Source organism: Corvus moneduloides, chromosome 10 (assembly GCF_009650955.1).
Source record: "Corvus moneduloides isolate bCorMon1 chromosome 10, bCorMon1.pri, whole genome shotgun sequence".
Taxonomy (NCBI): domain Eukaryota; kingdom Metazoa; phylum Chordata; class Aves; order Passeriformes; family Corvidae; genus Corvus; species Corvus moneduloides.
The window spans coordinates 2,793,883-2,818,053 of NC_045485.1; the positions used below are offsets into that span (position 1 = coordinate 2,793,883).

A 24,171-nucleotide genomic window follows, 5' to 3' on the forward strand; every position below is an offset into this window, starting at 1 on the left:
AGCAGCAAACCTGTAGCTTCTGTTGGGTGGACAGGGTGAGTGGACCAGCCCTAGCAGTGGTCTGGGGATGCTTTTAGGGCTCAAGGGCTGGCTGACATGGTCGAGGGAATTCTCGGTTGGTGTGTATGTGCCAAAGGCTGAAGCTGGTCCTGTAGCCAGCAGCAAAGATGGGCACATGAAGGCTGGGACAGCATCACAAAGGCTGCCCTTCATAAACCAAGCCATGCCCCACCGGCCCCAAGGGTACAGGCCAGGGGTGACACAATCGGATGGAGAAGGTTTGCAGAGGGAGTGGGAGGAGGCTGACTGCTAATCTCAGCATTTCTTCCCAGGTTCATCCCAAAAATTTACCAAAAGTGCAGCGTGATGCTTCCTTCTGTCTGCGGGGCACTTATTGAGCTGTCTGGTCACTGCCGTTGGCTTTTTTTTTTTTTTTGCCAGATCACGTGTAAGAATCATTTACTGCCTTTCAACTCCACTGCCATTGCCAGGAGCACGCAAGGGAGCGGGCAAGCACTCGGTGCTGCGAGCCAAGGGTCGACGGGCACCTCAGCAGCAGTTACTGGCAAACACACAAAACTCAGCTCTGGATCCAGCAGGGACTTTCTGAGATTAGTTCTGGGCAAGGCAGGGGGTAGGCAGCACAAAGAAAATAGCCCCTCCTGCGGCGTTTCAGCCCGCAGGAGAATTCAAATGTCACAGCTTGGGAATTTTCCATCTGAAGCCCCTTGTAAAATACAAAGCGCTGTGCCCCGCTCTGCCTCCCGCCTGCGGAAGGGTTCAGTGCCAAAGTGAAAGGCTTCCTAAAAGTGGGCTGATCCAGGGAGGGGGGCGACTTAGGAGCTATTGAGAAACAAGGAAGGACAAACAGTGTTAGGTCATTGCTTCTGCAAACACAGCCAAGGTTGTTCCTCTATAAAAGGGGCAGCAAGCGGTTCCAGAGCCATCACAGACTTGGAGGGGACAGTCTGTGACCAAGGCTGCCTCACGCTCCCCTCGGCACCCGACCCCCTCCTCCAGCATGAAACTCGCACTCTTCACTGTGCTGTCCCTCGGGATAGTGGGTAAGTGTCTGCTGAAAGCAGCCTTTGAGGGAAGGAAGTCAAAACCTCCGTGGACCCCAGGCTTCCCCCAGGCGAGGCTGTTCTAGAGCTGCAGCATGTGCCAGAGCAGGCAGCTGTTAAGGAAAAGCCGGGACATAAAGCGGTGCTTGCTTTGGCACCCTGGATCTGTCAAGGAGATCGGTATTCTGAGTGTTACTGACCGCAGCTTGGGCCAGCCCGGGGTGGAGGGAGGGCTGCAGCTCCCCACACTGCCGATACCCACCTTGCAAGGAGGAGGGATGCTCCGCTCCCACCACCACGGAGGGGAATGCTTGGCACAGGCTCCGCACTCCTGCTGTCACGGGCTGAAGGCAAAAATCATCCTCCGGCCAACTGCTGTGCTGGGAGAGGAGCACGGGCTCAGCCAGGGGGGAGAAATTATTGCAAGACCTGCCTGCCGAGCTTGTGCATGTGTTTGGTTAAACCTAAGGGCAGTGACAATAAAATAGAGCTTAAATAATGAAAGATGCGGTGTGCTCCCCGCTCTGCTCCTGCGCTGCTCTGTCCTGCTGCTGCAGCTGCATTTTGCTCGGGCTCCTGCGTGTTTTATGCCAAATTTGTGCTGCTGCAGGGCTGGGTCTGCTTGGAGTGATTCTTTCCTCTTTCGCTGCTCTCAGCTCTGGCAGGCAATGGGCTGATAGCCGCGGCAAGGAGACTGCTGTCTGCACCCGATGCGGAGACAGGGAAAGAGGGATCTCCTTCCTGGAGTAGGCAGCAGGTCCCTCTGATCCCCCATAAAGTGTGGTGGTGATTAATGTCCTCTGGCAGGAAGTGCTCCCTGTGCCTCTGGCATCAGGAAGTCCTTCAGCACCTCTGCTGAACATTAGCATGCGAAGATATTTTCCTAATGGTTCTTCCTCGTCCTCCCCTGCATGGAAAGAGACAAAAGGTCACCCAAAAGGTCTGTGACAGTGGCCAGGGCACTCAGGCTCCTATTACTTTCCCAGTATCACCAGTGCAGCTGGGCTGACTCCCTCAGGAAGTGCCCATCCAGCCTCTGCCCCAGGCAGGATGGTTGCCAGTATTAGGTTAAGGTGACCATGGCTTTGTGCAGCCAAGGCTTGAAAAATGTATGATGAACTTGAAACACATATGAAAAAAGAGGTGATGGACGTAGGAATTGAGGCTAAGGATCCTCCCTGTGGCCAAATTCAGCACCTCCACTGGAAGGCTTGAAAATCAAGTAAAGAGAGGCTGTTTCTGAGATGAAAGAGAAAATGGAAACGACGCAGGTTAATCTGGAGGTGTTTGGATGAAATGTGCCATCGAGGGTTTGGAGGGACAGAGTGGTGCAAGTGGCCTCTTGGTCTGCACAACCCTGCCCAGAAGGGGCAGAGTGAAGGTGAAGTGTCAGCACAGGCTGGCCACATCCTTGAACTGCAAGTTTCCAGCATTTCTGGGTTCAGGTTTCTGGAGGAGACATGAACCTGCATCCACCTGAGGCCTTTGCTTTGCTCTGGTCCACCAGAGCAGCCATTCAGCTGCCTTTACTGGTGGGGGGACTCATGGAAGGACTGTGGTGGTGCTATGGCATCTCTCCTGGGGTGCAGTGGAGGAGGTGAGACACAGAGGCAGTTCAGGATATCAGATCATTCAGCTGCCAAGGAGGTGAGAGTGGCAGTGCACTGTACACAGCCTTGCCAGGTCAGAGCTGCTCCCTCTCTGGCCTTATTGGCACAGGCACTGCTTCAGCGCTCCAACTTTTCTCTCTGTTTTTGCAAAGGCTTGAGCTTGATTTCTATTGAAGTGTGTGGATTTACTCTTCTAATCCTGTGGATGTTGCTGTGAGTCCAGGCTGCTTGAATGACGATAGTCCAGGGCCAGGAATGATCATCCCAGATGTTCCTGACAGAGCACACGTCAGGCAAGAAAGAAAGAAAGAAAGGACCTTCCTGCATGGCTTGGGAGATCCTGCATGTGGCCATCACCCAAGGCCGTGACCACAGGGAACCACTGACCTTGTGCTCACAGGGAACCATTGACCTTGTGCTCACAGAGATGCTGTTTCTCTCCAATCAGTGCTTTTCTACCTTTTTGAGACTATTTATTTCTGGTTCTTTCTACAGCTTTGTGTTTTGCTGCTCCCCAAAAGCCAAGCATCAGGTGGTGCACAATATCCTCAGCAGAAGAGAAAAAATGCAATAGCCTGAGGGACCACATGCAAGAGGAGAACTTTGCTTTCAGTTGCCTGCAGAAAGCATCGTACCTCGACTGCATAAAAGCCATTTCGGTGAGTGGGCAGCAAATTCCTGTGCTGGGAAGATTCAGCAGCCTGTTACACCTGGTGATGGAGTTTCCTTTCAATCACTGGTTGTTACCTGTGATCCCCCTGTTATACACAAGGATCCAGGAGAGACTCTGGGAAGCGCTTTTCCTGCTCTTTGTTAATTGATGAAATCTCTTTGCTGTTTAGAATAACGAAGCAGATGCCATTAGCTTGGATGGAGGTCAAATTTTTGAGGCAGGCCTGGCTCCCTACAAGCTGAAGCCCATCGCTGCTGAGGTCTATGAACACAGTGAAGGTACATTTCCATGCAATATTTTTAAGCCAGGTGGTGGTAACAAACTAAGAGTGCAAAGGCCATCCTTTCCAAGCAGAGTTCCCACATGTTTTGGTTGGGGGTCCAAGATATTGCCCCTGGCTTCCAGCTCCCAGAGGGGAAGGCCTGGGGGGCAAAATGTGAATCATTACCCCTGGCTACAGGATCCAGGGCCCCATTTCTGGCCATTTGCTGCAGTGAAGGTCTCTGATCCCATGAGCAGAAACCATGGTTCTCCTGAAGCATGGCATAAAAACTGTGCTGGTCTCAGAGATCTTCTGCTTTCAGTGGCCTTGAACTCTGTGAGTAAAACATGGAGTTAGGAGGCACAGGTAAGTTCTGTGATTTCCTGTGCAGTCATCAAGACAGAAAAAAAAATGGTTGGAGAGGCAACAGCATTACTAGTGGTTGGGAGGGACACCCAGTTGAGATCACTGAGGTGAGAAACGCAGGCAATCCCCAGGAAAAAAGAAAAGAAGCATGAAAAGGGCTCTGCGACAATCCCTTCTGATCGGAGTTAGATCCGCGGCTCCATCCCTACTCACTCACTGTTCCATCCTTCATGTCTCCCATCTTTCTCCTGGGAGCCAAACCGATGCTATTTCCCCACCACATCCAAAGCTCCCAATCTCTTTTGACCTCTTCCCTGGAGTTCAGGCTGTTTGTACACAATATTCAGGATCAAAGCAACATGGCAGAGTCATTGCCAATGAGGTAGCTAAGGAAAAGGTATTAAATGGGAGGCTGAGGTCTCTGCCACCCCCAAAACTCAGCCATATGGAGCATGTGACAGACTGGGTAAAATTCTAAATATGGAGTTTCAGTCTCACAAGGCGTCCATGGGAAATGGCACTTGAGAAGAGACTTGCCAATGGAGACTTGCAAAAAGATTTGTTGAAGTTCCTTACAGATCTGTGGCACCTTGAGCACGGTAGCATTTTCAGGTCACTTACTGTAAGCTGTAATGTGCACAATTAGTTCAATATCGGCAGCGTAGCTCACACCCAAGAAAATGAGGAAACCACAAGCGTTCAACCAAATCGCTGATTGTTTGGAAGTGCAGCACTTTGTTCCCTGAAAACTGGGGGTTTAGCAGGATTTCAAATGTTCCTAAGTCCTCTTTTCTCATTGCTTTATTCCTTTTTCCTGCACTGCAGGCTCCACTACCAGCTACTACGCCGTGGCTGTTGTGAAGAAAGGAACAGGCTTCTCCATCAATGAGCTGCAGGGCAAGACCTCGTGCCACACGGGCCTGGGCAGGTCGGCTGGCTGGGTCATCCCCATTGGAATACTGACCCACCGTGGGGACATCGAGTGGGATGGCAAAGACTCGGGCTCCATCGAGCAAGGTGAGCTGGGGCACGGCGACATCGGCCGTGGGAGTTCAGCCAGGGCTGGTGTTACGGTGAAAGGGGTGTTGCCCAATCTTCTGCAGGCATCCAGAGGTAGCTCGCAGGGCACTGACATTTCTTGTGGATCCCCTCCCTTCCCAGTCCTCCTAAAAGTGAATTTTTGACCAACTATTGCTTCCTTTTCCTCCACAGCTGTGGCCAATTTCTTCTCTGCCAGCTGCGTTCCTGGTGTCACCACTGAACCCAAACTGTACCGTCAGTGCAAGGGGGACGCCAAGACCAAAATGTCCCGTACAGGACCTTATTCTGGATATTCTGGGGCTTTTCAGTGAGTGAGAGTTATTTTTCCTTTGGGCCTGACACATGCACGTTTTTGTTATACCAAGGAGGGCTGTGTTGGAATCAGGGGTCCTGAGGAGACTGAATTACTTCTCTGCCATTACAATTTCTTGCCTTCCAGCATAGCTTTTTTTTTGGGAAGACCATTCCTCTATGGCTGCAGTTTATGCCAAAAATAATTTGCTGAAACGGGAGATGGGGAGTCACAATGCCTGTTTTTCTAACTTCTCTTCTGTTCCTCCCACCTGCAGCTGTCTAAAAGATGGGAAAGGAGAGGTGGCTTTTGTGAAACACACAACTGTTCAAGGTATGCTTGCAAGATCCCTCATTTCTCCTCTTTCTAGTCCCACCTCTCGCTGCCACTCCATCCTACAATTTGTCTACACTGTGCAGCTTTTATTCCTCTCCAGGCCCAAACCCCTCTTTCATCTCTTGAAAAAGGTTTTGCACATTGTGAACTGACTAATCCTTGTTACTGAGAAATAGGATTATGGTGGATCCATGTTTTCTTCTCTGAGGTTCTTCTTTGTAGCTGGAAAACCTGCTTGGTGCCGTATCTCAGAGCCAGCTGTGATGTGAGCAACGGAGCAGGTCACCTATCCCTCTGGGAGGGATTTTGGAGAGAATTCAGCCCACAGCAAGAGTTTACTAACTCTGTGGAGACCAAGGATGGCCTGGCACACCCAGGACCTGCAGTGAGCTCAGTGGAAGGTCACCAAGGTGGTCATGGGGCAGGGACAATTGTCCTGCAAGGAGGTGCTCTGTGGGATGGGCTTGATCAGCCTGGGGACCAGATACGAGGGGAATTTTTTTCTCCTTGAGGACAGTGAAGTACTGGGATAGGTTGTCCAGGACAGCTGTGCACTCTCCATCCTTAAAGGGTTTCAAGATCTACCTGGAACATCCTGGTCTGTCCCTGCCTTGACCAGGGATATTCAAAAGTCCCTTCACACTTGAATTCTCCTCTAACCTGTGATCTCAGTCCTGGGCTTTGTCTTCAGCCTTGACATTAGTCACCTACTGGCCTTCACAGACCATGTGCAGCTGCTGACCTGTTCAATCCATTTGTATGGTGTTTGGAAACCTATTTGTATCCCTTTGTGCATAAATCCTTGTACTGTTGGGTCAGTTACGGCAGAGGCAGAGGTGATCTCTCTTCCAAAGGCATCGCCTTCATGTGCCCACGATGACCCCATTGCAAGGGGGGTGCCTGCAAGCTGTCTTCTGCAGAAATAAATGAATTACAAAGCTTCCCCACACTGGCTTTTCTGTCTGTTTTCATGGTGACACAACTCATGGTTCCTCTCTTCCTTCAGAAAATGCCCCAACTGAGAAGGATGAGTACGAGCTCCTGTGCCTGGATGGCACCCGCCAGCCCGTGGACAACTACAAGGCCTGTCACTGGGCCAGGGTTCCTGCTCACGCCGTTGTGGCTCGAGATGACACCAAGGTCAATGACATCTGGAACTTCCTCTCCAAAGCACAGGTAACAATCACCAAGCTCTCCTTTCCTTCTCTAACATCCCCTGTCCTCTGGTTTTGATTGCTTTCTCCAACTTTCCAAGAGTTTTGGTGTGGTCATTTGCTGATTATTTTTCCCTCGTGGCAGGAAAAATTTGGCGTGGGCACAACCAGCACCTTCCACCTCTTTGGGCCACCTGGCAAGAAGGACCCAGGCCTCAAAGACTTGCTCTTCAAAGACTCTGCAGTACGGCTCAAGCAAATCCCATCACTGATGGATGCCCAGCTCTACCTGGGCTTTGAGTATTACAGTGCTGTCCAGAGCCTCCAGAAAGGTAGGTAGGATATCAAACACCAATGTAATGTCAGCATGGGCTGTATGGAAGAGTTGGCATTGACAAATACCACCAGGCAAAAGGAACGTGATTTTTTCAGACTGTATCATCTGCAAAATATTTCCTGTGAAATCACAGAACCTTCACAAACTTCACTTACATCAACACAGGAATTTGTTGTATCCAAAGCCAAAATAACGTCATCACCACACTGACAAATAGGGAAAATCTACACAAACTCCACACACTGGAGTGGTAGAGATGGTGGTAGAGATTGGGCATGGTCAAAACTGCTCCTTAGAAAAGCCATTTCTGGGATGTAAAAAGAAGGAACATCCCAGGACACCAGGTTCAGACACTTGAGGGAAACAATGTCCTTTATTTCCATCTAGACTCATCAAGCATTTTCTGATAGCTTTCTGAGAGTCAAACATCCCACAAATGATCTCTGAAGCCCACTTAGAATTCATGGTACCATTTAAAGTACTTCACTTCTGTGAAGTAGCATTTGTGGAGGACGGTAAATGGGCTTCACATAGCATCAAACCAGATTATTCAAGTGCTGTTTTACAGAACCATAACTAGGTTGTAATTTTCCAGCTCGGCCTGGTCTTAGTCTCATGGCTGTCTGGGCTGTGAGGAGTGCAGAAACGTGGGACATATTACAGGCTGCAATTCCAAGTACTATTATCACATGGGCATTTAGTGGTTGTGCTGTCTTAGCTGACAGAAATCTGCCTGAATGGCTTGTGTTAGGCAGAAATTCACCTTTCTGACCTGCAAGTTGATTTTTGAGCCTCCTTCAGCTCAAGAATCACCTTTTCTTTTCTTGCCAGCCCAGGGCTTAATTAACAAGAACTCCTTGCCCTGAGCAGCAGCAGGCTGGTGTGTACGGTGTGTGGCTGAGTCCCTTGCAGCTGGGATGTGGTTCCACAGGGCTCATCCTTGTTCTCCCTGCGCTGCCCTTGCAGACCGCCTGACCCCCAGCCGCAGAGGCAACAAGACACAGTGGTGTGCGATTGGCAGGGATGAGAAGAAGAAGTGTGACGTCTGGAGCGTGATGAGCAAGGGGGAGGTGGAGTGTGTTGTGGCAGAGGACACCAAGGAATGCATCACGAAGATCATGGTAGAGCTTTTTTCCCCTTTTCTTCTCACTGTGAACTTCCCAGAGGCTTCTTTCACCATCTGAGCTCTGAAAAGCGCTGGCCTGGGGACGTGCAGTGTTTCATTTCTGCACCTTTCCCTTGCAGAAAGGTGAAGCAGATGCCATCAGCTTAGATGGAGGCTTTGTCTACACTGCTGGCATGTGTGGCTTGGTGCCAGTGATGGCAGAGAGCTATGAGGGTAAGCACAGCCCTGTCTCAGGGTCCAGGTGGTGGGGAATGGGCTGGTGCCAAAGTGCCGGTTTTATTCTGGAATCTTACAAAGCAGCTGCAGTGCTGCATCCTGCAGAAATCACAGAATATCCTGGTTTGGAAGGGACCCACTGGGATCATCAGTCCAGCTCCTGGCCCTGCACAGACACCCCAACAATCCCACCCTGTCCCTGAGAGTGCTGTTCAAACGCTCCTGGAGCTCTGGCAGCCTCGGGGCCGTGCCCATTTCCTGGGGAGCCTGGGCAGTGCCCAGCACCGTCTGGGGGAAGAAGATTTCCTGATAGCCAACCTAACACACGGTGCTCTGAGGCAACTCTGCTCACCATTGCATGCCTTGTCTTTCCATGAAAGTGGAACAGCCCTGGCAGAGCAGGCAGGGATAGTCAGGAACTCTTCTTTGTTTTAATTAGGATGCCCTGGTCCTTTAGCAGCAGCCTTGGTAAAACTGCTTGTTTCAGCTCAGAGGAACAGCTTGGAGGCTGTGCTTTGTTCTGCTGATGCACAAGGTGTTACTTGAAATGGTCACTTCTACAAAAAAATTTCTCCAGAAATCAGTGAGCTCGATTCTTCTTTTGGATTTGAGATGTCTTTAACACATCATCTTTTTCTTCTCCCCTCCCACAGATAATCACTGCGAATCAGGAGAAGAACCAGGTAATTACTGCCAACAGAGGGACAGAAAACAGTCCAGAGGGATATAAGTAGAAAAGTAGATATGAGTCATGAGTGGAGAAGAAATAGCCAGTCTCCACCCAAAGAGTGTCCAGTGTAGATATTAGAATTTAGGAGATAGGTTTAGCAGTCGGAGGGAAAGTCAGGGGCTGCAATAAGATCAAGGTGAAGCATTTGGTAGTGGCAGAGATTGGTGTGGTCACATCACAGCAGTGTCAGGGCTGTGAACAGACAAAGAGGGTCTGGGCTGCAGCATGAGGAAATTGTTCTTTCTAGGAATGGAAAGCGGGAGAGGAGGGAAGAGTTTTGTCCTTTGCTAAGGAGAGAATAAGAAATCAGGAGTGGATAAGAAATCCTCACGTGTGTCTTGCTGTAGCCTTCTCACATACCCAGGTGTCAGAGCTTTGGAGGGCAGGGAACTGTCAGGGATAATAATTTCCTAGGAGCATGGTGGAAGTAGATGCATCACATCTACAAACTCTTCCATTGCTGCTGCCTGGCAAAGTATTTATAAGCACAAAGTAATTCTGTGCTGTTCATGCCCTTTCCCAAGTGAAGCCAGTGCTCTCTCCTAAGGGATCACAGTGGGATCCTTGGGTCAGGCCTTCATTCCTCTCTATTTTCTCTTCTGAAAGCAACCTACTTTGCTGTGGCTGTTGTGAAGAAGTTTGACAGGGATATCAACTGGAACAACCTGCAGGGCAAGAAGTCGTGCCACACCGCCGTGGGGAGAACTGCTGGCTGGAACATCCCCATGGGCCTGATCCACAACAGGACAGGCAGCTGCAACTTCGGTGAGTCCACTTTGCCATCCAGTTCTTTGAGCTGGGAATCTGCTCACAAAAAAAGGTTTTACCATCCTTCATCTGGTTTTCAAAGTTTCTCGTGCCTCAAAGATTCCCTCCTGGAGGGAGGAAATGGAGAAGGCTCTGTTATTTAAGGTTTCATTGAGCAAAATTTTAGGCCTTTGGTGTCTGCTTCAGAGTAAGATATGGCACAACAGCTGCTTTGGGGGGTCTTTGCTTTCTTTTCACATCTCTCCCCTTCCTTTTGCAGCAGCCCAGGAGGCATTCCCAAAAAGGGAATATGGGCTGCCCCACAGGGGCCTGGTGCTTGTGCAGGGTGTGGAGTGGGGATAAAGGATGAAACAAAAGGGAAGGGAAGGGCTGAGAACAGGGGACAGAGGCTGATCTTCATTCAAGAAACTTAAAGGGACTGATCTGACTGCCTGAGAATCCATTGAGAGTTATGGTCCAACAAAAATAATTTGGAAACCTTATCAATATTATCAACCAAGACAAAGTAAGCTTATAGTTATTAAAAGGAAGTCTCTAACCACATGAAGATATTAGTGTCAGTGAGTTTTACTCTTGGCTTCTCTATCCTCCTGCCATCCTTTCCCACTGTCCCTTCTACTCCAAGAGCTCTGGCATTGCTGCCAAATGCAATTCTGCTGACCTATAAAGGCTGTGGAGGCTCAGGCTGGCTCTGTGTGAGCTGGGAATGGTTTGCAGGGAAAACAATCCTCTTTTTATGCCAAGATAGTGCCTATTGCACTTGAGCCTTAGGCCCTGCTTCATCACAGAATCACAGAATGGTTTGGGTGGGAAGGGACCTTAAAGCCCATCCTGTTCCACCCCCTGCCATGGGCAGGGACACCTTCCACTAGCCCAGGTTGCTCCAAGCCCTGTCCAACCTGGCCTGGAACACTTCCAGGGATCCAGGGGCAGCCACAGCTTCTCTGGGCAGCCATAACAACAATTATCAATAATAACAGGACCCAAGTTCCCTAGTGAAAGCTGGGTGCACGTGATTTGTTGCCCACCAGGTCATGCTCCTTCTCCCAGCCCGTTTCCAGCTCCCCAGCGAGCGCTAACGCAAACTCAGGGCGAGAACGTGTTATTAAAATAAAACCTAACTTCTCAGGGCAGCAAAAGTGAATTTCTCCTATTCCTGCCTCCAGATGAATACTTCAGCCAGGGCTGTGCTCCTGGGTCTCCTCCTACATCCCGCCTCTGCCAGCTCTGCAAGGGCTCAGGGGGGGTCCCTCCGGAGAGGTGTGTGGCCAGCAGCCACGAGCAGTACTATGGATACACCGGAGCTTTGAGGTACGTGCTGGGGACACCCAGGCTGCCTCAGGTACCCTGGGGCTGACCACAGAGGGCAGCTCACAGGTGAAGTACAGCCTCGTGTCGACACTAGTTTGCTGAGCTACTCTTTTACTCCATTACACCGTTGAAAGTGCAGATCTCTGTAATTTTATACATATGCCACATGCTTTTCCTTTGCTTTCTGAAAATTGATGTAAAATACCAATTTTACCTTCTGTAAAACTCATGTCCTGCTGCCTCCAGGCAAACCCAGAAAGACACAAGCCCTCCCACAATGTCAGAAGTGCTCCTCTTTTTAACCTAAATAAGGAGGGTAAAGACTGTGTTTCAGATATATTTAAAATATTTGTGGCAGGGCTCCTAGACCTGGCTGTCCTTGGAGATTAATTGTACAGAGTAAGACTCAAATCTAAGTCAAATCTGTGGGAAAGGGACAGGATTCAAGCAGCCACATCACTGGCCTCTTTTCCTACTTCCCAGGTGTCTGGTCGAGCAGGGGGATGTGGCCTTCATCAAGCATTCCATCGTTGAGGAGAACACTGATGGTACGTGCTCAGGGCTGCCTTCCCCATCTGCATTATTGCTTAGGTGGTGTTGGGGTTGATGCTCTCCTGCTGCACAAGATCTCTGAATCTCCAAATCCATTCTCTTTAAAGGCAAAAACACAGAAAGCTGGGCCAAAGATCTGAAAATGGACCAGTTTGAGTTGCTGTGCACTGATGGGCAGCGGGCAAATGTCATGGATTACAGGAGATGCAACCTGGCCAAAGTCCCTACCCACGCTGTGGTGACACGTCCTGAGAAAGCACAACAAGTCCGTGAGCTGCTGGAGAACCAAGAGGTTTGTAGTGCTGAGAGTGGAAGAAATACTGCGGGGTTGCTCTGATTTTCCCCAAGTCAGCGTAAGGTGGAAGATCTTACCTCACTGCTGTGGGGTGACAGCCTTGTCCTTTGGCCTCCCCCTTCCTCCATCCCTTCCCAAGTGCTCTTTCTCCTCTGCCACCTTAGCAAACACACCTTTAGGTAGCAGTAGTTGCTGCTGTCATGCTATACTTGTGTGACATGAGTTTATCACCTCCTTTCTGAGCTCTGCTCTTGCTGGGGCATCTCAGAAACTGCTCTGTGGTGCCTGGTCTGTGCCACAGCTGGGTCAGGCTCAGCCTCAACAGCAGCCTCCCTGCACCCACACACACAGTCCTACAGCCACTGGGCTGACCATAACCAGGCTAAACCATCTCTGTTTCTCCCTGCAAACATTAATGTTGGCTCCACCATCAGCGTCTGGTGAGAGGCGCTTGGGTCCTTTTGCTTCTATTCATGGTTAAGTTACAGGACCTGCTGGCAGCATCTCTGCACACAGGGACAGGTTAAAATGGGGGAAAAAATGTGCCTACCAGTGAGCAATCCCTCCTCTAAGCATACAGACAGAAGGTTCAATCCTAAATTTCTAGAGCCTGGCTTGGGGCTCCCCAGGCTGACGGTGAAGAACCAGGAGCAAGAGCTAGGTCAGCTTTCTACTTCTCTCCTCTTCGTGCCTTTATTTCAGAGACTGTTTGGAGCAAAAGGGACCAAGAATAAAGATTTCAATATGTTTGCATATGAATCCAAGGACCTTCTGTTTAAAGACCGGACAAAGTGCCTGGTCAAGCTCCGTGATGGAATATCGTACAAGGAATTCCTGGGAGATAAATACTTTTCTTCACTTGCCAGCCTCAACACCTGCAATCCATCAGGTAACTGGAACAGCCCCAGAGGAAGTCCTGAATTGCAGCTCTTACCTTGCAGGCACGAGCAGTTTCTTCTGGGACTGTCCATTCAATGCCTTTTAAGCATGAGGATGTCAATATTCTTTTCTCAAAGTTCCGTGGGTGAACTGAGAACAGACTTAAAAACGTGAATAAAAGACTTTCCCTCACCTTTAGAAAATAATGGACTTTGAGAAATGACGCAGAGAACTCCCTGGACCCAGCAGTGTGGGTTCACTGGGATTTGTGGTTAAAGCTCTTTTTTTGTGGCACACTGTGGGTTTTCCATGTGGTGACAAGGTTGGCATGGCTGGGTGTGTGCTGGTGGGACGGGAGTGTTTAAAGGCAGGATCTGAACTTCTCCCTGTCCTTTTCCTTTCCAGATCTTCTCCAGGTGTGCACCTTCCTTGAGGACAAGTAGTGAGATGAGAAGGATCCTCGAAGTGGGGGAGAAAACCTCAGTCCATGACTCCTCTCGTGCCCTCAGCACCGAACACTGACCCGCGGAGGGCCCTCTGCCTTCGCTGCTTTCTCTGCCCGCCCTCATCACTCTGAAAGTGGCTCTTTGACACTTTACAATTCTCTGCTGCCAGCACAGCAAAAAATAAAATCTCAAATCTAAGTGGGCGTCCTGAGCTGTTTCCAAATGGTCCTTAAGCCCATTCCTTCCTCAGTGCCTCTCACCGTAGGACAGTGACAGGTACCAGCGTGGCTGTTGTCACTTACTGCTGCGCCTTAGGGAAATGTCTGGCACCATTTGCCAAAGCAAAATGGATTAAATATACCCTAGAGCCTAATTAACAGATGCTTTGTACTCTCTGTGCTTTTGCTTTGCCCAGATTATCCCTGGCAGGTGATGGTCCCTTACACAAGGCAGGACTCATTGAGCACATACCTGTATCGATGGGGAGAGTCCAGGATTTGCTCCAAAACATGTTTGTTTTGGTAGTCTGTCTAATTCTGTGCTGAAAACAAACATGTAGTTTGTTTTGCCTGATTCTGATCCACAGTGAACATTAAAAGGCGAGACGAAAAGGGCTGCTGAGGCTTTCTGCTCCAGAGGAACAGCCTGGGCTCACCCAGGGTGTCCCAGTCCTGCTGTCAAGGCAGGCATGGAGGAGCCGCTGAGAGCACAAAGCTCCTCACTTTGAGGGAATGAATATTTTGATGGTTTTTGGATACATATGGTAAGTGTGGTGAGAAGTCCACCAGCCTGAATGAACATCCCCCTGGATGGCAGAAATGCAGAGCATGACAGGAAAGGATGAAATGTAGTCCCTCAATTTATGTAGGATGGATACACTGGACAGGTGGCTTTTTAATCCACTCTTCAAAACTAGCAAAGAAAAAGAATCAGTGCCTCTAACGTGCTGTTTCTACAACTCAGCATGGCTGCAGTTAGAAATCTTTCCCCTCCCCAGAAACCTTCATCATCTGCATTTCATGTCAGGGGTAAGCCCTTGTCCCATAAGCAGAAGGCATGGATAAAAGGAACCTTGCTAGAGGACCACTCAAGCTGGAAGGGGCCTCTGGGGGTCTCCAGTCCAACCTCCTGCTCAAGGAAAGGGATCAACCAAGGTGCTCAGGGCTTGACCTCCAATGGTGGTGACTCCATAACCTCCCTGGGCAGCCTGTCCTGCTCCTGGCAGCCCCCAAAGGAGGAAATTCCCCTCATACCCACTCTGAACCTGTCTTGTTTCAATGTATTCCCGCTACTCCTCATCCTGCACCACTGTGGGAAGCCGAGCTCTGCTTCCCGATCTTCCTGGGGTCGTATCTTCCTGGGGCAAACCAGCCCCACGGAATGCTCAAGGTTGGGGACAGAGTGGTTGTAAAGCTGGAAAATGCCCTGGAGGTGCTGGTGACAGTGGCTGGACGTGAGCCCAGGTGTGCCCAGGTGGGCAAGAGGCCAATGGCCCCTGGGCTGTCCCAGCCATGGTGTGTCCAGCAGGCCCAGAGCAGTGACTGTCCCTCTGTGCTGGGACCTGTGAGGCACCTTGAGCGCTGTGTCCAGTTCTGGGCCCTCACAGCAAGAGAAACATTGAGAGCTGGAGCATGTCTGGGGAAAGGAACGGAGCTGGGAAGGGGCTGGAGCCCCAGGAGCGGCTGAGGGAGCTGGGAAAGGGGCTCAGCCTGGAGCAAAGGAGGCTCAGGGGGGACCTTGTGGCTCTGCACAAGTCCCTGACAGGAGGGGGCAGCCGGGGGGGGGTCGGGCTCTGCTCCCAGGGAACAGGGACAGGAGAGGGAACGGCCTCAGGCTGGGCCAGGGGAGGTTCAGGATGAACATTAGGAAAATTCCTTCCCAGAAAGAGCTGTCCAGCCCTGGCACAGCTGCCTGGGATTTAAAAGCCCTGTGTGGATGTGGCACTTGGAGATATGGGTTAGTGGTGGCCTTGGCAGCACTGGGGGAAACGTTGCACGCGATGATCTCAAAGCTTTTCCAGCATAAACGATTCCATATTTCTCCAGGCTTCCCCAGCGAGTCTGCCTTCCTAGCTCCTCACGGGAGAACTACAGCTCCCATGGGCCCCCGCGCGCTGCCATTCCCGGCGTGCCGCGGGGCCGGAAGCGGAAGCGTGGCGTGGCCACGTGTGCGGGCCATGGCGGGCGGGCTGGAGCCGCACTTGGAGGCGCTGCGGCGGGAGCTGCGCGGCCCCGCCGTGCTCTCCGTGCTCATCGCGCTCATCGCCGTCGCCATCACCTTCCGTGAGTTGCGGGAACCTCCCTTTCCCCCCGCCCCGCGGCCTGCCGGGGGCCAGCACTCGCTGAGGGGGCGCCGGTGCCGCCAGCCGCGGGTCAGGTGTCCCCTTCTCCTCCTCATCGCTCTCTCTCCCGCAGTGATCTGGCGGTTCGTGCAGGGCAGGAGGAGTAGCCGGAAGGCCGTGCTGCTGCTGGGCCTCTGCGACGCGGGGAAGACGCTGCTTTTCGCGCGGGTGAGCGGGGGGCTCCGAGCGGCGCGGGGGCTGCCCGGCTGCGGCCTCTCGTACGGAGGTGAAGCAGTTCCCGTTCGTTCGGTTTTTAATCTCCTAATGAAACTTAAAAGTTGGGGTTTATAGGTGTAAGGAGGGATGGAGACCGAGTGTTGTCTACCACGGAGTGTCAAAAGAAATTGAGTTTTGGTTTGAATATGTCGCAGTAAAAGGCTTAGCGATACTTAACCTCATCGCAGTCCGCAGCTCCTCCCGAGGGGCAGCGGAGGGGCAGGAGCATATCTGGGACCAGGGACAGCACCCAGGGAACGGCTGGAGCTGTGGCGGGGAGGGTCAGGCTGGATCTCGGGAAAAGGCTCTTCCTCAGAGGGCGGTCGGGCACTGCCCGGGCTCCCCAGGGAATGGGCACGGCCCCGAGGCTGCCAGAGCTCCAGGAGCGTTTGGACAACGCTCTCAGGGACGGGGTGGGATTGTTGGGGTGTCTGTGCAGGGCCAGGAGCTGGACTGATGATCCCAGTGGGTCCCTTCCAACCCTGGTATTCTGTTACTGTTAAGTCTGAAAACGAAAGGGGCACAGCCATGGTGATCCCACCTGGAAAACTCTGAAGGATTTGCAGGCACACTCTCTTCTTTCTTGTTTTAGTGGAGATTGACAATATAAATACATATTTTTTCCCCTAATGACCATTTATTAATTAATTGGGGAAAGTAACCCCCAGCAATAGTTCCCTGCAGGAAACTGAGATCAGATCTCCGATGCCCATGACCCCTGTCAGACCATTTCAGTTTCTGAGTACATGAAGCGTGATGCTAAGCCTGGTTGAAGGGTTGGGAGCCTCCCAGGCTGTTTTTTTCTGAAGCCTGCCTGTTCCCCCAGCTGCTGTCGGGGCGGTACCGCGACACCCAGACCTCGATCACCGACAGCTCCGCCGTGTACAGGGTCAGCCGGGACAAGGTGAGTGCACAGCTTCAGCCCTCACTCAGCTCAGGGTGTGCAGCCTTTCTCTGCTCCCTCTGCTAAACCTGCCCCTGAATCTTTTGTGCTGCTCAGGCCCCAGTTTGGTCCCAGTGTGGGGCAGGATTTTTCCAGGCAGTGCATGCTGAGAAAGTAGGGAAATCCTGGGATGTGTTAGAGCCTGCTGGGCTCCACAGGTTCTTTTTTCTTTGCTTGTCAAGTAGTGAAAGCCACACCTGGGGGTTCAGCAGCGTGCTTGGAGCAGGAGGGAGATTTGTGGGGGTTCACTGTTCTGATGAATTACTGTATTTCCTCAGCAGTAATTTCTGTTTCTCCCCAGAATCATTGAAATTAAAAGCTCTGTCAGGTCTAAGCAGAGGCTGCGGCCGCACTTTATATGGTCTCAGAAAGGATTTTGTTGTTTTTAGGTCCTGGGCTGCCACAGACCTGGTTATTTTCAGGTTTTTGGCAATTCTTTCCTTCTGGAAATCTCTTCCTTGTGCTGGATGCACACGTGGGGGGAGAGCAGCATGCTGGCAGCACCTTAACTGCTGGTGAACTGTGAAAGTAGAGGGTGGTTTTGTGGCTTCACCTCCTCAGTCACTATTAACAGCAGTGATAATAAGGTTACAAACTTGGTAAAAGGACATGCGGAGTTTTTTAAAGACCTCTCCCATTTTTGTGTCTCTTTAATTGAGCAGACGAGTATTTGGAGGGGGTGAGGCAGTGGAATGCTGCAAGGCAGATTGCTGCTGTTTTGATCCTTTTGTTAAAATCATAGACAAAGTTTCCAGTAAAACCCTAGAGCAGTGGGCTGGAAGGGGCTCCTGCAGCCTTATCTTGAGAGCAGTGACGTGGCCCTGGCTTGGCTGTTTGTTCTCTGCCACCTCCTGGCTTTGGCCCTTTGCTTTCCTTTCCTGGGAAGGGAAACATTTGCAGTTTTCAGTTGAAAAAGGCTCTTGCAAAGGCATTTTATGTTATTCCCAGCGAAGTTCGGTGTATTTAGGGAGACTTGTGTGAATGGGTAAGGCTGTAGGTTGATATTCTCAGGGGCAGGTGGCATTGTGCCTTCAGGACACAAATCCCGGGTCAGACTGGTTTTCCCCAGTCTGTGATCACAGGAACCCCTGGATCAGGTGGTGTTAATTCCTTCTTGCTTGTGTTCCAGAGCACTAATGTGACCTTGATCGACCTTCCAGGCCATGAGAGTTTGAGGCTGCAGTTCTTGGAGAGGTTCAAGGCTGCAGCCAGGTAACGTGGAGGGGATCAGCAGGGGAGGAGGGGGTGGGTGATCCTTTGGAAAGGGAATAAACCAAGTGATGGTGCTGGGAATGCTGTGAGCTGGACTGGTGGTGCCCTGAGAATCAGAGCTCTGCTGTGGGGTAGTGCTGGTTCAGTTTTGCTTTGCCTTCATAGAGTATCTCGAGTGGGAAGGAACCCACAAAGATCATGGAGTCCAGCTCCTGACCCTGCACAGGACCATCCCAAAAATCACACCATGAATTTCCTACTTACCTGTGCTTGTAGCGCACCAGGAGGCAAAGCTGCTGCAGCAGGGAGGCCTGGGGGATGTGGGATATCCTGGGGCTGACAGGGGGAGAAATTCCTGCTGGAGCTGGCCATGGGATGTATTTCAGGCAGCACATGCTGCGAACCTCTCTTGGCCTGGGTGAGACCAGATGTGGAAATCTCAGCCCAGGCTGGAATACTTGCAGAGGAAGGTGACTGGAGAGCTTCATCCCCATCACATGTCCTTCCCTCTTGCCCCAGAGCCATCGTGTTCGTGGTGGACAGCGTGGCCTTCCAGCGGGAGGTGAAGGATGTGGCAGAATTCCTGTACCAGGTGCTGGTGGACAGCACCGTGCTCAGGAACGCGCCCGCGCTGCTCATCGCCTGCAACAAGCAAGGTACCCTGGCTGCCCTGGGGTTGGGCCTGGCCACTCCTGCAGGCCAGGGCTTCGTGTTATGGCTGCTGATCTTGGGAGTTGGGATTTCAGCAAAAGGAAGGCTGGAATTCAGGTTTAAACTTTGACTGCTCAGCAGGAGCGTTTGCAGGACTGCTTGGGAGAGCTGCAGTTCTTCGGGTGGGTGTCATTAAGGCTTTTGCGTGGCTTTTTGGTTTTGCTTGCTTTGTGCAGAGCTGTTCCTCAGTCTCCAGGCAGCAGGAAATAGGATCAGCTGGAGCATAAGGAGCTATCCCTACACACTCGGCAGCTTCGAAGTTAAAAGGAGTTGTCCAGCTGCCAGGGTTCCATGTTTTCTCTGGAGTAGCCTGAACATCCAGCTACTGGAAAAGAGTCGCTTTTCTAGTTCTGCAGTGAAAGTGTGGGTCTCTCTGTAACAGTTGGATGTTTTGGGGCAGTATCAGGTCTGGGTTTTGTAGTTATTTCCTGCCCTAACTGAGGAGCTGCCTGAGGCTTCCCTGGCTCTGTGTGCCACGGGTGGAAAGTGCAGGACAGGAGGGAGTGCTGGTGCATCAAACCCATCCTCTGAAGTAAGCAAGAAGAAGTTAATTCCCTGCATTGTATCAGACTGTTGGGTTGTTCCCATTCACGCCTGTGATCCCAAAGCTCCAGCATCCCTCATCCTACTGCAGGCACGGCTGTCCTTGTCCTGGTAACTCCAGTGACTGCACAGTGTGACCTGCCCTTACTTTAGGAGGAGGAACCAGGTTCTGAGTGCTGACAGACAACCAAAGAGCTGATTTCATGTTCTCTTCTCTCTAGATGTCACAATGGCAAAATCAGCAAAACTCATCCAGCAGCAGCTGGAGAAAGAGCTGTAAGTATGGAATGGGATCTCAGTCCCTCTGAGCTTTTCCTCTTGTCCTTTCTCTCTTCCCTCAGTGCTCAGTGAGCTCCCTTGAGCCGTGTCTGAGTTCTCTGTGGCACTGGGAACAGTCTCTTTGGTCTGGGGGTTGGCAGTGCTGGGTTTGCAGTTGGACTTCATGGTCTTAGAGGGCTTTTCCAAGCTAAATGATTCCTCGGATCTGTAATCCCTTTGCCCAGCAGACGGCAGCAGAGGTATTTGTGCTGTGCCTCTTCCAGGCTGAATACCCGGCCTGCTGGTTTTTAACAGAGCAGGCAGTTGCCACATGCTCACATTCTCCAGGAAAATAAGGATTGCTTGTTCTGATGTTGAGCATTTGCCAGCTACCTGTGTGTAGGTGTTGGATTTCTAGGTAGTTACCGTGTCCTGTCAGGCATGGTTATTCCAGTGTTCCCTCTGGATAAATTGGGATAAGGACACCATCACCATCTGACTTTTGGTGTCATTTATTACAAAACCAGACCTGTCTGAACACCTCTCCCTGAGTTCCCTCCTACTCCCCTGAGCCGCTGCACTTGTGCCTTCCAACAGTGGCCAAAGGCCCTGGCTGAGCCTGACAGGGCAGTGCTGGGCCTCGTGTCCTTGGCATCCTGCTGGCAGAGCTGGATCCCAAACGTCCCAGAGCCGTGGTGCAGGTGATATTCCCCTGCTGCTTCCTTCCTGACCCTTTCTCTTCTCTCCCTGCAGCAATACCCTGCGGGTGACCCGTTCTGCAGCCCCCACCAGCCTGGATGGCTCAGCCACAGGGGGCCCTGCCCAGCTGGGGAAGAAGGGCAAGGACTTCGACTTCTCCCAGCTGCCCATGAAGGTGGAATTTGTGGAGTGCAGTGCTCGAGGCAGCAAGGGAGAGGACGGAGAGGCTGACCTGGAGGGCCTCGAGAAGTGGCTGGTGAAGGTGGCCTGAAGAGAGACCGACAGGGCTGGGGGGTTGAAGGGAAAAAGGTGGTCTGGAGCACTCAAATCTCATCTTGATGTAAAAAGAAGGAACTTCAGCTGGAAGTCAGCACTGTGGTGTCTTCCTCTGCTGCTCGTGGGCTTGGGAGCGACGTGACAATTGCTGGTGTGATTCCCTCTGACTGTCCCTTCGTGCTGCAATGTTTTTATCCTCTCCCCTCTTCCCTTGCCCTCCTCTGGCCTGCTGACCCTCTGGGCTTCTCTTTTTCCTTAATCTTTAGGCTTTCATTTGGTAGTTGCCAAGCAAATTAGGAAGGAGTGCACTGGCAGGTGAGTTTTAGAGACTGGAGTGTGCCTGGTGTTTCCTGCTGTGGTTTAGACTCCTGCTGCCTCTCAGAGCCACTGACTGCCTTATGGCTGGGGCTGCTGGGGAGCTCCCTAAGTTAGGCAGGCATTGAGAGAGTATAAAAAGCTGGTTTCCTCTTTGTCTCTACCTTCCCATTTTTCCAAACTGGTGCAGCCCCATTTCTGTGGGGCTGGAGGAGTGTGAAATGCCCAAACCAGGCTGCCTGCCCTGCTTTACTCCTGCTTTACTCTGGGCCCATGTCTGGCGATTTCCTCTCTTGATCAGCTCCTGGGAGTGTTTTGTCAGCTGAGGGCCGTGTCCTGAAAGCTTCACTCTGCTTCTCCTTCCAGGCTCTCCTCCCACAGCCACGAAGGAACACTTTTAAGAGTGGCAGAGCTATGGGGGGGTCGTGGCACGAACCTGTGAGGTGGGCACAATTTCAGATCCATACCTGCATCCAGTGTGGGACCTGTGGTGCCAGGCACTTGCTGTGCAGGCTCCTGCTGCCTCCTGCTCCCGTGGCTGCAGGAAGGTCTGTCTTTATGTCTAATTAGTCAGCACTTGTGGCAGAGTGAGAGGGAAAGTCAAGGAGCTGCCAGCACGTGCGTGTGCTTCCTCCTCCTCCTGACGGAGATGCTCAAGGAAGAGGGGAAAGGGGAGGTTTTCCCAGTTTGTGTCTCACTGCACATTGCAGAGTCCTCGTGCAGTGACATTTTCCCTTTCTTTGTGGCTTCCCCTGTTGCTTTAGGGTTGAGGAGGTGGCTGGCTCCTGGCAGACCCTTTTTGTAGTTTGCAGCCCCCTCTTCCCCCGTGGTTTGATGCCTCCTTCATCGCTCAACTCATCTGTTCTCTTTTTTTTCTCTTTTTTCTCTGTATCTGTGTTCTTTTCCTTCTCTGGGGCTTTTCCTGCCTCCCTGCAGCATTGCCAAGTGTTGGGAAGAGCAGGAACGGCCTTCAGCAAAGCTCTGTGCCTGTAATGGAGCTGATCCTTGCATTTCCAGCCTCGGGAACCATCCATGCGGGAGGTGGGGAGGGTGATATTTATCAAACACGTTACATTCTTCTGTTTCCTGCAGGCAGAGTCCTGTTGGAACATGTTTGTCATGCTTTGAACTGCTTTAGCTGGAGGTCTTGGGCTGCCTGCTTTGAATCCATAATGCTGAAGTGGTTTTGGGTGAAAAATTGCTGTTTCTTTTTGTGGTTCTTGCAAAGACGCAGAGGCCAAGCACCAGCTTCAGCTTAAGGAGGGGGGAGGGGGGGAGATACCATGAGGCCATGGTGGGTTTTAAGTTATTCTTTTAAAAAGTATTCCTTAAGTAAATTCTCTTTTGCTTAAATGTTTGTTCTCAAGTCTTGCTTCACTCTGTGTGTTTGCCTTGGCTCTTCCCAGCGGTGTCAGATCCACATGGATGGGGCTCTGCTCCTGCTCAGCACAGTGTTGGGGATCAACTTTCCTGCTCTGTGGCCAGGTCTGTGTTGTCAAAAAACATTGTTTTCTGCACACACAGAGCTTTGGGGTTGGGTTTTTCTTGGTTTTGGTTTCTTGGCCCGACTAATTGATAAATTGATAATCACATAGCAAAAAACGTCCACAAAGCATAACAAAAAATGATGTGCACAGGAATGCTCCAGCCAGCTGCAGTGGCTGTGGTGGCTGTGGTGGCTGTGGTGACAGAGCAGTGCTGCTCTGCCCTGGAGGTGGCTGTGGCACCCTGTGGCTGTGCTGGATGGAGATGAGGTTCCTCAGCTTTCCCAGCATGGGGAGTGGCTGCATGGCCACGGCCGAGCCGCTCGTGCTGGAGCACAGAGCAGAACTCCAGGAGTTCTTTGGTCCTCGCTCCATGACTCGTTAAATATTCAGGGCTGTTTTTCCCCCAGTGGCCGAGGGAAAAGAGCAGAACTGGAAACTCTGAGTGTTGTTTTCTTGTTTGCCTTTATTCCCCAGTCAGCTCTGTGCTTTGTTCTTTGCTCTTCTGACCTTGTTCCTAGCCCGTGGCTCTGCTGGCCGGGTGTGCTGCTCCTGAGGCTGCAGCTCGGCAGGGCTGTGTTGGGATGTGATAAACTCAGCCCCTTCTTGCTCCAGCTGCCTGACCCTGAGTCAGGAATCCACTGTGTTCACACATCCCCAGGGACTGAGGCCCTCGCTGTGCTAAAGCTCTTTTGGTCAATGTTTTTTCCTATGGATTGTCCTACAAGCTGTTCCCCTGGAAAAGGCAGATGTTTTTGGAGGAGAACGATGAGCACAGTGATAACTGGGACAGCAGAAACCTGAAAGAGGAGAGATTGCTGAAAGGCAAAGAAAGCAAAAGTAACGATGCCTACACATCAGTATCCTGAGGGGAGTGTGGTTTCCAAGGTGTTCCAGCTGTGACCTTCTCTGTGCACAGAGCCACCCCCCCAGCACCTTTGGGGCCAGGAGCTTCTGTTGGCCCCATTTGGGCCACCTCATGCACTTGTGACCAGCTCATCCTGGGGCTTGTCCTGCTGGATGGTGTGAAAGAAGTGGAGGAAGTTAGGGAAGGTCAGGTGGGTGTTCAGGGAAAATCTGCCAGGTGGAGGGGGAACAGGAATAGGGATAACATGGAGAGAGCTGTTTTTTGTGAAGGCTTTGCTGATCCAGAGCAAATCCAGGGCAGGTCCCCTCTTGTCCTTCCTCTCCCTCGACTCCCTCCGTGAGCATGGATGCAGCAGGGCCAAGAGCACAGGGAGAAGCCATGGGGTAAGGACAGCAGGGCCTGAATACATTCACCCCAAAAAACCCCTGAAAAAGAGCCCCAAACCCACTGTACCCTGCCCAGAGCCCTCTGTAATTGAAAAAATTACAGGATTTTAAGGTAACTCAGTGCTTGACATAAGTAGCTGGAATTGTTAGGCCTTGGGTTGAACTTGATGTGAACCCTATGGCTGTGCTGTGTCAGGCAGAGATGGATCAGAGGGAAATCTGGAGCTCACAGTCTGATCAATTATAATAGTAAAGATCATTAATAATAGTTAGAATAGGCAAAGCTGCAGTTAAAACATTACTTTTAAATGCTGGAGCAGATTGTGGTCTGTAACAACCCCATCATAATGTGGACCAACAGAACCCACCAAAACCCACCTGAGGGGGGTGAAACAACCAAAACAGCAAAGCAGTGAAGGGTCAGAAGGACCCCAGACCCTGCTATGGCTCTTGCTCAGGAC

At 51.4% G+C, this 24,171-nt stretch overlaps 1 protein-coding gene across 1 annotated transcript; it reads left to right on the forward strand.

Moving 5' to 3' along the window:
- The first annotated feature begins 725 nt into the window (after positions 1–725).
- On the forward strand, positions 726–22,325 carry TF (transferrin). The gene is made up of 25 exons (XM_032119906.1): positions 726–1,064; positions 3,170–3,333; positions 3,517–3,625; positions 4,801–4,992; positions 5,188–5,323; positions 5,586–5,641; positions 6,651–6,820; positions 6,944–7,130; positions 8,102–8,256; positions 8,381–8,474; positions 9,131–9,160; positions 9,814–9,972; positions 11,142–11,286; positions 11,770–11,834; positions 11,946–12,130; positions 12,836–13,022; positions 13,418–13,454; positions 13,709–13,734; positions 15,435–15,740; positions 15,873–15,967; positions 16,842–16,919; positions 18,088–18,170; positions 18,690–18,826; positions 19,646–19,700; positions 20,436–22,325. The coding sequence occupies exons 1-25, from the start codon at positions 1,022–1,024 to the stop codon at positions 20,650–20,652; spliced, it is 3,111 nt and encodes a 1,036-aa protein (XP_031975797.1). The 5' UTR covers positions 726–1,021; the 3' UTR covers positions 20,653–22,325.
- The last annotated feature ends 1,846 nt before the right edge of the window (positions 22,326–24,171 follow it).

Excerpts from the sequence above, each read along its gene's own strand:
- TF (XM_032119906.1), top strand. The coding sequence starts at position 1,022 with ATGAAACTCGCACTCTTCACTGTGCTGTCCCTCGGGATAGTGG. Across the intron at positions 3,626-4,800 it reads GGTCTATGAACACAGTGAAG|GCTCCACTACCAGCTACTAC; the intron begins GTACATTTCCAT and ends CCTGCACTGCAG. Across the intron at positions 6,821-6,943 it reads ACTTCCTCTCCAAAGCACAG|GAAAAATTTGGCGTGGGCAC; the intron begins GTAACAATCACC and ends CCCTCGTGGCAG.